The sequence below is a fragment of the Tachysurus fulvidraco genome, chromosome 20 (genome assembly GCF_022655615.1).
Source record: "Tachysurus fulvidraco isolate hzauxx_2018 chromosome 20, HZAU_PFXX_2.0, whole genome shotgun sequence".
Classification (NCBI taxonomy): Eukaryota; Metazoa; Chordata; class Actinopteri; order Siluriformes; family Bagridae; genus Tachysurus; species Tachysurus fulvidraco.
This window is the reverse complement of record NC_062537.1, coordinates 1174277-1186776: the sequence shown is the minus strand read 5'-3', so window position 1 is coordinate 1186776 and position 12500 is coordinate 1174277. Positions and strand designations below refer to the sequence as shown.

Below are 12500 nucleotides of genomic sequence, written 5' to 3'. Positions count from 1 at the left end.
TGTATGAGCCGAGGGGTGGGAGGGGACATGAGGAGACAAAGTGTGAGGTCGAGGACAAGTGAGTGAGATAGAGAGAGAGAGAGAGAGAGAGAGAGAGAGAGAGAGAGAGAGAGAGAGAGAGAGAGAGAGAGAGAGAGAGGCAAAAGTGCAAAGGGAAGAAAAGAAGATTTAAATGCAGATTGCAGGACGAAGGATCCTGGAGGAATGAACACACTTTGGACTGCAGGACTCACGACGCACACTCGTACGACGCGAGTAAGTTAATAATAGTTGGGAATGATTTGAAGGTTGTTACTGTACGGAGATTTCTGCTAAATTTATTACATTTGAAAAGTTTCCACGTCATCCAAGGTGACTGAGTAAAATGTGGATCATGTGTCTGCTTTGTGTGATGATGTAATAGAGAGAGAGAGAGAGAGAGAGAGAGAGAGAGAGAGAGAGAGAGTTACAGATACATCAGGATGTAAACGCAGCCCTAAACCACAACTGTCAGATCTTAAAAGTAGCAAAGTGAAAGATTTCACAAACCTGAGGTCTCTAAACACGACGATAGACTTGACCATCATCAGCCAATCAGAAACAAGATCGAGACTCTGTATAAGAAGAGAAATAAACTCTGCGTCTCTTGTAATTACAGCGAGCAGAGGGTTCGTCTGAAATCAGTGGATGCTTCAGATCTGATCTGATCTTTTAGACGTTATGGCAGAAATTTAGACAGTTTAGTAAAAAGGAAAAATAATAAAAAATAATAATAATAATAATAATAAGAAGAAGAAGAAGAAGAAGAAGAAGAAGAAGAACAAGAAGAAGAAGAAGAAATATAATGTATTATAGTTTTGGTTATGTATTCTGTCATGTCAGTCTCTCAGCTTGATGTCATTTTGTGCTAAAGAGCACAATCTCTGTCTCAGCATGTGACCGAGCATCAATTTAGCTCATATTACACTCTGGCTTTATGGCTGTTGTAGTCATTTGTATACGAGGATTGTGTGTGTGTGTGTGTGTGTGTGTGTGTGTGTGTGTGTGTGTGTGTGTGTGTGTGTGTGTGTAATGCCTCGTCGTTACTTTTATACTCATATAGTAAAATTTGATGAATCGTGAAGCATCTTATTTCCTGCTCTCACTTCCTTTACAGTTAACCCTAACCCTAACCCTAACCCTAACCCTAACCTCACCGGCTTCTCCTTCTTTCTCTGGAAATTAATATGACAAAAAAAAAAATTCAAATAAAACAAAGCATCACTAAATGATTCTGAGTCAAATAAGCTGTCCTGTCCCAAAGACCCGTTCGAGAAAAACAGAGAATTCATTTGTTAATGTGGAGCATCCAGGGAATGAGCTGTTACTATAGAAACGACGAGTTAATTCGTTAAACCCTGACATCCGATCACCATCCAGAACTCAGTGCCGGAGTCTGTGGTTTAATGTCCTATAAACCTGGAGGATTTCTTTTTTTTTAGAGAAGGTCAGAGTTTCAGAGAGGGTCAGAGTTTCAGAGAAGGTCAGAGTTTCAGAGAAGGTCAGAGTTTCAGAGAGGGTCAGAGTTTCAGAGAGGGTCAGAGTTTCAGAGAAGGTCAGAGTTTCAGCCGGTATCCAGAAGCTTCTTGAAGATATCTACTCAAATATCTGTTTCTTTTTGCTGCAGCCTTAAATGGGTTCCTTCGCATTTTTACGAGCATGCAGAAAATAAGGCGGTCTTGTATTATATTATGTTATATTATATTATATTGAGATTCCGAGATGCAGGAACCTGTCAGGTTTTATTGGGAGCGTAAATAAGCGAGCGGCGTCGGCCGGCGTAGACGAGGCCTCGTTTCAACATGAATTTAAAACCGTGTCTCGTGCTGAGACGAACGATGTGTGTGAAGCATGTGTAAACTCTGCGGTTGATCTTAAATCTGCAGGCGGGGAGGAAGCCGAAAGACCCGAAATCGCTCCTGACTCTGCAGACGGAGGCGAGAGGTTCGCATCGCACGCCATGAGGCTGATGGCAGCAGATGGAGATGAAATTGTTCCTGTTTTTTTTTTTCTAAAATAACATGCAGTTTCTCTCTCTGTAACATGACTGAACACAATACAGTGACGTTTTAGTGAGTTTTGTAGCTGTACCTACATTGGGGTGCAAAAATATTGGCACCCTTGTACCTTATCTATCAGCATATACAGTACAGTACAGAGGTAATATTTTGGGTCATGTTTTGGTTTGTGTGTGTGTGTGTGTGTGTGTGTGTGTGTGTGTGTCTGTGTGTGTGTGTGTGTGAATCAATAAGAAACTATATGAGGTCAAACAAACTGTCTACAGAACACTATTGTTCAATAATTCGCGTTTTTTGGATATGATACAAGACATTCTCACAGTTTTAATGTGTAATTCCGGTGCAATTGGAAAATAAGGTGTCACATCTAGGCCTAATAGCATGCTGTGATTTGCAATTCATGCCCCGGTGAAGTAAATGTGTTCAGAAGTGATGTTTACCGAAGCCCGTATCAGTGTATAACTGTCTGTGTGTAATCTCATTGAAGTTCTGATCTCATTACGCTCGCCGTCTCAGCGTGTGATGGAGTGGCTCTTAGCGGCCCGGTCCTCCTCCCATCCGTCTTAATAGCTGCCAACGTCGTTGTCCTGGTCATATGTGTCTCAACTTCTCCTACTGCAGGAACATCAAGCAACTCAGTTAAGGAAATATTCTAAAAATCATTAAGATAATGGTCTGAGGAAACAATCTGAGGAAAAGGTTTGCTAACTTGGATCAAATGTCCTTGAACACGGATTTCCATTAAAGCTGCAGGAAATCCGGATGCACGGCGCTCGTTAATGTAACATGTTAAAAACGTGCAGCAGGAATTTTCTCATCTGCGCCGCCCGTTCTTTCGTAAGCCCGAGCGGTCGCAGCATGACGCACGGCTCGGGAAGACGAAAGCTCGGTTTGCAACTCATTTCCTTTGGTGACCTTCCAGAAGAAGCAGTGCTGCAACACATCAGGAGAAAGTGCATTCATTAACATTTTTGCCCTCTTACAATCTTACAAGCTCATCTGCCAGAAGATTCTTTATTCTTTTTTTTTTTTTTTGGCATTATACTGCAAAGATCACATGATCACCATCCCCAGGACAAATTCATAACCTGCTCGTACATTTCTGTCGAATCATTTAAAAGTGTGATTTATTCCAAAAGTGTGTCTCCGTTTCTTAAAGAGAGACACTTCATACTTTATCTTTCTCTCAACGCTTTTGCAAATTATTCAGAGAGAAATAAATGTAGCTTTATGATACTCAGCCCTGAAAATGTTGGAAATCCTTCAGTAACAGATTTTTTTTCTGGAGGTTACAAAGCAGAACACTAGAGACATCATCTTAAACAAACATCAAATGTCTTTTATAAAATCTCATAATCCCAAAAACAGCCATTAAGATCATGTTGGACTGATTGCTCTGTTACGGCTAGTAGAAGTGACCCGAATCACTTTTTACCCAAATCCGACGTGCATAATTTATTTATGAAAGACCCGACCCGAGACAAACCCGAAAAAATTAGACCCGAGTCCGACCCGATTCGTTGGCAATTTTTTTTTACCCGACTGGACCCGAATGTTGCGTAACTCTACACTAAAGTAACCACTACAGAGTGGATCCAAAATAGATTGACAGGTCTGTTTCAACGAAAATTAGCTTCATTCGGATCTAAGTGGACCCGTGAAGACTTCTAACGGCTAGTAAAGTATCCTGATATTCTACAAAGTTCCTGTGTACACACTATTTAATATTTATTGTCTTGTATTTAAATCATTTTTAGTCTGATTCTGATTCCAGCACAGCGTCAGGCAGGCGTTCAGGATTGACTGCAGGAATCATGGTCTCCATGTATTTCCGTTGGTTGGTGCTCGTGATGTTCATCGCATTCACCGTAGCTGGAAACGTGTTGGTGTGTTTAGCGGTTTGTACGAGTCGCCGTCTTCACCGTATTAGCAGCTGCTTCGTGGTGGCTCTTGCTGTGACGGATCTGCTAGTCGGCCTGCTCGTGCTTCCTCTCAGCGCCACGTTAGAGCTGCACAGCGGTCGCTGGCCATTAGGGGGCACCGTTTGCAACATCTATCTCTCTGCAGATGTGACATTAGGCACCGCTTCCATCTTCACTTTGCTTGCCATCAGTGTAGATCGTTACTTGGCTATTTCTGCGCCACTCAGCTACACCACGAGGCTTACACCAGGACGAGCTGCAGCAGCGATTCTGGTTATTTGGATCGTTTCGCTTACAGTGGCCTTCACTCCCATCCACATGGGCTGGAACACAACAGATTTCCAAGTGCAGAAAAATGACTGGAGAATGGGGGATGAGGGAGACAAGGGTCGGACTTGCCGTTACGAGTGGAACAATAATTACGTGCTGCTCGTCGCCTTCTGCATCTACTTCTTCCCTCTGCTGCTCATGTGTGGGATGTACCACCGCATCTTCAGCATGGCACGTGAACAGGTACAAGATCTTTAGTTTATTTTCAGAGAAACTAATGAGTTATATACTGTACATCTTTTGTGTCTTATACACAAACTGTTTTCCTCTGAAACACACTTGCATCAAATGAATAAAAAAAAAAAAAAAAGTTCATCCTTTTATACCTCGATCTTTGTCTTCTTCAGGTCCGTCGTATTCGTGCAGCCACTCCATCCGGCACTCGTTCATCGACATGTCTGAGGGGGGCCACACTAAGGGAACACAAAGCCACCGTGACTCTGGCTGTCGTGCTTGGAGTCTTCATTGTCTGCTGGCTGCCTTACATCGTCTTCTTCACCTGCATGGGCTTGAGGCGTGAGACGGAGCCACCACAAGTGGCGTACTCCATAGTGCTCTGGCTGGGTTACTTTAACTCGGCCCTTAACCCAATCCTGTACCCGGCCCTGAACCGAGACTTCAGACATGCCTACGGTCATCTGCTGCACTGCAGGAACCCACACAAGAATACTTCAATGTCCAACAGAACCCCAGGAAAATAAAGAAGCATCTTTTCTAACAAGTTTCAGAGTGAAAACAAATGCAGCAAGTCTTCCATGGTGAGGGATCTCCACCAGGAAGATATGAATGATGACGCAAGACCAGAACATACCACTTAGCTTTGATATTCACATTTGCTTTAATTTTGTGCCTGAATAAATAACATTGACACAAACGCAACATGTCACGAGAAGATATCTGGAATAAAAGTGTTGTCAGAGTTCTTCATGTCTCCTTGATTGGTGTGTATGTAGATGGAACTCCTTTGATGATTCCTTCTTAAGACTGAAGAGGATGAAAACACGAGCATCGACAGAGTTGCTGAGGTGACATGGTGCTTATTTTTAATAAGATATGGCCATGAGATAATGCTGATAAGTCTGATATTCCACAATATATGAAGTCATGTGTCTCAAGAAGTCATGGCCACAAGATACCAGTGAACTCTACGTGTTATATGTGGCATTTTTTCTTAATTAAAAATGTCAAATAAAATGTAAATAAAATAAAATACTGTCTTGTGGCCTGAGCATATTATCATGTTGCTTCAATTTATTATCTCATGGACTCGATGTACTACTTATTAGCCTCAAATTCAAATTTGTCACTTTATTATGTCTTATCTCATGTAATCAATATATTATCTCATTTAATAAATGTATTATCTCATGGTTTTTATATATTACCTAGTGCCACAGATGTATCTTATGGCCTCAATGTATTACTAGTAGCCTTACAATATGAACTTCTAAATTTATAATCTAATAACCTCAGTGAATCATCTCATTTCCACCGTATATTATCTCATGGCTAAGCGTATTATTAAGTGGCTTCAAAATATTAATTTTTTGCTTTATTGCATTATTTCATGGGCTTATCTTGTAGCCCTTAACATATTATACCATAGCAAAAGTATATTATCTTAAAGTATTAACTCAGGGCCTATTTATTTTACAGACTGGCCTTGATACATTATCTCATGGTCACAATAGATAAGATCTCTGTGTTTTATCTTGTCAATTTAATTTGTATTATCTCATGGACTAAATGTATTACATGTGGCTACACCTTTTTAAAAATAATTCTCCTCAGTTTGTAAATAATTAACTCATTGTAAATAGAAACACCAAGCGAATGTAGAGAATTCTGAGAAACGTATTATTTCATTATTTAAAATCAAACAGATTCAGGATGACTTGTGTAACAGCATAAATGATGCACAAACAATAGATGTTTCATCATTGTTTTAGAATCCAGATTGGTTTTCACATCTTCTTCTATGTTATTCCACACCATCTGTTTTTTTTTTTTTGTGCCTTTACAACATCCTACAGCGAGACAAGAATGTGAGATAAAAAAAATAATGAGCTTACAGAAATTAGACAGAATGTTCTGTGAGGGAATAACACGTGTAAGATGGAGTGCTTTCAGAGAATTTGGAGCAGTGAAGTGGATATTCTGGTTCAGTGTTTGGATGAAGTTTATAAAACAAAACTGTACTTGAGATGGAGGATGAACTCTGCAGCATTTAAAGAGATTTTACAAATTACTGTAGTGTAGAAGAGCACAGAGGGACAGGATATCCAAAATCTATCTTGAATTATTATTATTATTATTATTATTATTATTATAAGATGTAAGATCATTAATTCATTCATTTTCTACCGCTTATCCGAACTTCTCGGGTCACGGGGAGCCTGTGCCTATCTCAGGCGTCATTGGGCATCGAGGCAGGATACACCCTGGACGGAGCGCCAACCCATCACAGGGCACACACACTCTCATTCACTCACACACTCACACACACACACACTACGGACAATTTTCCAGAGATGCATGCATGTCTTTGGACCGGGGGAGGAAACCGGAGGAAACCCCCGAGGCACGGGGAGAACATGCAAACTCCACACACACAAGGCGGAGGCGGGAATCGAACCCCCTAACCCTAGAGGTGTGAGGCGAACGTGCTAACCACTAAGCCACCGTGCCCCCCAGATGTAAGATCAGATGATGAATAATAAAAAAAAAGTTATTTTTATCTGATCTTACATTTGTAACAAAATCTGCAGTAAAACCTTTTTTTTTTTTTTATCCAAACAGCGTTTTCACATTTTAACTTTATTTAATAGGTTTTAGGAAAAAAAATTCTATTTCTAAATGTCTAGTCTCAATATTCGAAAAGAATATTCGAATCTGTTGTTCATTAGGTCGAGGTCAGACCACACTGTTATTGTCTTTGAAAACAGTATGAAGTCATGCTATATGTAGAACTGGAACGGTTATTAAGAAATATCTCTCTCCCTGTAAGAAACTAAAAAAGTTAATATATTGGGAATGGAAATGTTCAGTGATCTCTCTTACAGTGTTTGTGTTTCCTGACCTCTTGTGGAGAAGTGAGGTATTGCAGAGAGGAATTTACAGAGTCGCCAAAAGCCAATTCAAAACCAGAAAGCCTCGTATATTAGATCAGACACATCAGATTGGATTCATAACTTTTATTGTATCTACTTTACTGAAGTCTTCATGTTAAGTGAATGGTTCATTACATTTCCCCCCAGCAGCATTTTTACTGTTTAATATTCAGCACATGGCTCTGAAATCTGAAATCTCTAAATTCTGCTCATCCCATGCGCATTTCTACAGAGATCTGAAATGTAGTCAGGTTCTATCGTGTTCTTCAGAAGATCATTGGATTGGATTCATTGGATTCCTGTATTGAAAAAATAAAGTCTTTGTGATTGTGTAGTAAATGTTTATTTGGCTCTCGATGGTCTTAAATAGAGAACATAGGTGCCAACATGTACTCTGTGCAACAGACAGACCTCAAACAGTCACAGCATTTGTTTACAATGTACAGTTTCCTACACCATCAATGTGCACAGTAACAGAAGCTCAACATTTTACTGTATGGCTTTGTCTGTTTCCTCACTGATCCACCGATTATATCATAAACATTCAATTCCAAAATGCAAACTAAGCAGCAAAATGACAACGAAAGCATCAGACGTTCTTTATTATATAATGAATCCAAATGAAAAAAAACTCTAAACATTTGATCACGTTGTATCATATTTAAGCATTCATACACTCTTATCTTCATTTTCAAAACTCTACATTTTATCTATTGTACATATTTTGCGAATAATTGAACCCCACAGTGTTAAAAGCAGGTCATATAGAATTCAGATAGCATCAGTGTAAACACAGCCCTTACTGGAAAGTGATTAGGTATTCAGGATAAGCATTAACATCGTGGAAGATCACAAACATTGTTTGACTTGGATCAGTGACACTGTCGTACTGGTCCGTGCGGGCGGAGTTCTTGGCAGGAGGTGTGAGGAGTCCAGCTTTCCCTGTGGTGAAGTCACCAACTAAAACACGAGCCAGATACATTCGTTTGTGACCGTTCATGTCAGGGCGGGCGTAGCCTCGGGCAGAGTAACTCGGGTCAACAGCAAAATACACACCGTTCCCGTACACAGCCCCTAAAGACAGGACAACATTAAAAATTTATTTAAAAATGTTGCAATACAAATCAATGTTATTACATTAATAGTAAAAGTAAATTTATAGTAAATACTGACTGTTTTAAACTGACTGTTAAATTCTCTTAAATTCTATTCCACTGAGTTCATTATTGATTTTATTGATGTACTTAATTTCAGCAGTTTGATTCTAGTTCCTCATCCATACCGTTCATCCCAGCATAGCTGCGATTGAAACCTCGATCGTTGATCTTATCAATATTATCTGAGCCAGTGCCGTGAAAAAGCAGCTTTTCGTTGTTTGTGTGGTTGTTCTTTTTTTCCAGGAGCTCCTTCTGGTTCATGTAGTTCTTCCACAGAATCTCATTCTGAACTCTTTCAATCTGAGGATGTTGGACAATTAGCAGATCGATTTGATAAACAACACGTATGGAGTCTCTTTTTTTTTTAATGACTTACTTTCAGGATGATTGAGGTCAGTCCTGTTCTCCTAAACGACGTCTCCACGTCTGCATACTCCTGACTGCCTTGTTGGATTTTGACCCTCAAAACTAACTTTCCCTTCATGTCCTCCCAATGACTAGGCAGAGAGACAGAAGGTTGCTCTAAAAAATTAATAAAAAACAAACGAATTAGTACAAATCAGCACTGAGTCTGAAAACGAAAGGAAGTGAAAAGTCCTTAAAAATTTTTATTCATTCCTCTACACATTATGAGAATTAAGAGAATCATGTCTTACGTTTTAAATCAATCCTGACCAATTCAATCTCTCCATGCTTCCCCTTAGCTCTCGCAGTGATTAAGTCGGCTTCATAAGGATGGTTATTGATTTTGATCGTTAAACAAGGTTTTTTAAACAGAAGTGCCTGCTCCAGGTCGTAGTTAGTCAGAATATCACAAGGCACAAATTTCCCACTGTCCTGATATTGCCACTCCACTTGGCCCATAAGTAAGAAAGCGTCACGTTGACGTGTCATGTTCTTCTCCACTTTACGAATCAGGTCCCGTATTTGGCACTCGGCCTTCACCACGTCTCGCGTCAGGCCCTCTACTGTGAGCACTGGCTCAGGGCCGCTCTTTGAGAGCTCGATGCTGACCGTCAGCTCCCTCTGCAGGTTACTCAGCACATCAGCCTCCTCCTGGCTGAAGTTGCTGATAGCCGAATGCTGGATATTTGAGCTCATGTGCTCCTTCACACTGAAGCTGGTGATCAGGTTTTTCGCCTCCTTCAGGTCCTCCTGACTCTCCCCACACAGCTGAAACACGACAGGCTCAAACTCCTCGCCCACCAACACGAATTCTTCATTTGCAGAAGCTTCTGAATTGGGGCTTTTGAAGTAGCTGGCAAAAGTGTCTAATATTTCCCCAAAACACAATCCATGTTTGGTTCAGTAAAAGAAGAACAGAATATGTTTAGCAGTTGTACAGGATATAGTTTCCATCTTATTATAATTAAAGGATGAGACGCTCACCAGCAGACTGTTGTGATCTAACAGGAGGTGGTGATTGCTGAACAGCATGTGCTCTTCTCATGACGGAACCCAGCCATTCACCTCTGAAGCTCTTTACAAAGCATTAATAAGACAAAAATGTTATTATTATTATTATTATTATTATTATTATTATTATTATTATTATTATTATTATTACTATTATGCCACACATGGAGAAACCAATTCCTGAAAAGTTGAGCAACTTTTCCAAGTACCTGGACTGTTCCAAACTCCTCAGAATCTTTTGCCCTGTATAATCGTGAGCCATTACCACTGTTCCAATTGCCATGATGTCTACCAGCATCTTGTCCACGAGACCCCTGACCTCGGTTACCATCACCTAGAGCCTTCTGACCATGGTGACCATGGCCATGGCCCATTTGATGTGAAGATGTCATTATGGGGTTAAAGTCTGTAAACTCCTTTTTAACAGCCTGCGTCATGGCACCAACAGTCTTCGGATTATTGTCCACCAAGTGGATCTCTTTCAGTGAGTTCATGATACCTTGGTGGATTTGGAGGTCAATGAATGCATGCAGTTCCTTAGCAATCGTTTCAGTGCAGAGTTCAAGAGGAAAGCCAAATATCCCTGAGCTGATGGCAGGGACTGCAATAGAGGAGCACCTATTTAAAACAGCTTGGTTCAGACTTTCCCTCACAGCCTGTCTCAGTTGCTTTACAGCGGTTAATCTGTCAGTACTGTATAAGCGGGGACCGACAGCATGCACTACATATTTACATGGCAAGTGGCCTGCTTCTGTAGTAATAGCATTCCTAGTTAACAGTTTCCCATGTTTAGCGATATATTGATCACTGCTTTGTTGTAAAGACGGACCTGCAGCATTCAGAAGCACTAATGATAAACCACCAATGTGTTTCAAGTCCTCATTGGCAGAGTTGACTACAGCATCTACTTTTAATTGGCAAATATCAGCCTTCTGGACTTTGATGACAATCCCACCAGGAGTCCGAACCTCACAGAAAAGCTGTCCAGGATCTTTCACTGTACCTGCACCATAGCTCTCTTCATGGTAACTCTCCTCAAATTCTTCCCTCATAGAATCGTCCTCAAGCACAACCACAAATCTGTGGTCCTTTATCATCATGAAGACCATGTAACCCTGTTCCTGGAAATACTTTTTGACTCCGGCCTTTCTGATCGTAAGCTTATCAGTGTGAAGATTTTTTGTGATGTTCTGAAAAGCCATTAGCGCAGGCTGAACGTGAAGACGCTCTCCAGACACTCGAATCAGGGGCCTTTTTGAGTCAAATTGTATGTTCAGTTTATCGCCCTTTAGAAAGTTCTGCCAAACTTGGGGCTTCTTCTCTTTGATGAATTTCACTACTGCATAACATTTGACACGAATGGACTCTTCTATCCTTGAATGTTTATTAACAAATTCCTTCAGGCTCTTACTGACTTCTCTGACTGGTTCCTGAAAGCCACATACCTCAACTGTGTTCCTGTCCTCTGAGGACTTTATAAGCACTGTTATATTCCTGGATGAGTTGTATGACTCGTTAAGCTCTTTTGTGAGATCTTGCCATTCTTTCTTTTCAAGCACAGTCAGGTCTTCTATGGGAAATCTTTGTAATGTCAGCATCATCTGAAAACTCTTCTCAGCATCAGCCAGTGAATTGTCTGTAGTTGCTGTCAAAACAGTTTCCCCATTTTCAAATCTGTAGACTGCTTTAATATCCTTGGATGTAAACAGATCTCTTGACATTTGCTCACAGTCCACTGAGCTCAAGAACTTCAGCAAGGAAGAATCCAATTTCAGGGTCTTCTCTTTCATATTAAATCGTCGTTCCATAATGAAATTCTTGATTTCAATAATTTCCACAAGAAGCCCAGCTAACTGCAACTGATTTTTGTCCTTTCTGTATGTCAGCTCCAGCTGTGGATATTTGGCTGAAGCGTACGTTTGCAGTCCATCCTGCTGAAATAAGTAAAATATGGCAGGAGGCATAATAATGCTATCAGAGATCTTCATCTTTCCCCTTTCTATCTGAATTGATGCATTCTTTAAAGGAGTCTTTAATATCGGTTTCAACACCTCAATATCTTTTGCCATTCCTTTAGCAGGATGTATCTTATATGTAAATGGTTTTGACAGGGTCCTCTTTGGTCTGTCTTTGCCGTACAAGACCAAACCCAAAGATGGGAAATATGGGTATATATTAAGTGGAGTGTTGCGAATGACATGTTTTTTTCCAAAGGCATTTGGGATAACTAAAAAAAAAAAAGAATAACATGAGGTTAATGGCATGATCTATACAAATATAATGTATGGTGTAATTAATAAGATTGAAATATGTAGCCATGCCTGGATACTCACTATGTCAACATTTCTTATAGTTCCACAGAGAGAACATTCATGCAGTCTTTTTTCAATCAGCCAATCATATGGCAGAAGTGTAATACATCAAATCATGCAGATATAGGACAAGAGCTTTGGGTAATGTTCAAATCAAACATCAGGCAGTGCAAGAAATACAGTCCTGTGAGTTTTAGTCCTGCAGGCTAATCTGTCT

General features: G+C 40.3%; 2 protein-coding genes across 2 annotated transcripts in view; one reads left to right on the top strand and one right to left on the bottom strand.

The window, feature by feature from the left end:
* Positions 1-3703: 3703 nt before the first annotated feature.
* hrh2b (histamine receptor H2b) lies at positions 3704-5685 on the top strand. The gene is made up of 2 exons (XM_027158680.2): positions 3704-4471; positions 4636-5685. Exons 1-2 carry the CDS (start codon positions 3851-3853, stop codon positions 4987-4989), a joined length of 975 nt encoding a protein of 324 aa, XP_027014481.2. The 5' UTR covers positions 3704-3850; the 3' UTR covers positions 4990-5685.
* A 2037-nt stretch (positions 5686-7722) lies between these two features.
* Positions 7723-12500, bottom strand: part of LOC125139713 (protein mono-ADP-ribosyltransferase PARP14-like) — a 9002-nt gene continuing 4224 nt past the window's right edge. Inside the window, exons 6-11 of the mRNA XM_047804548.1 lie at positions 10181-12198; positions 9945-10035; positions 9212-9826; positions 8932-9077; positions 8681-8855; positions 7723-8472 (exon numbers count right to left, since the gene is read on the bottom strand). Of these exons, the coding sequence (XP_047660504.1) occupies positions 8198-8472; positions 8681-8855; positions 8932-9077; positions 9212-9826; positions 9945-10035; positions 10181-12198 (3320 nt within the window). The 3' untranslated portion in view covers positions 7723-8197. The remainder of the gene's footprint in view (positions 8473-8680; positions 8856-8931; positions 9078-9211; positions 9827-9944; positions 10036-10180; positions 12199-12500) is intronic.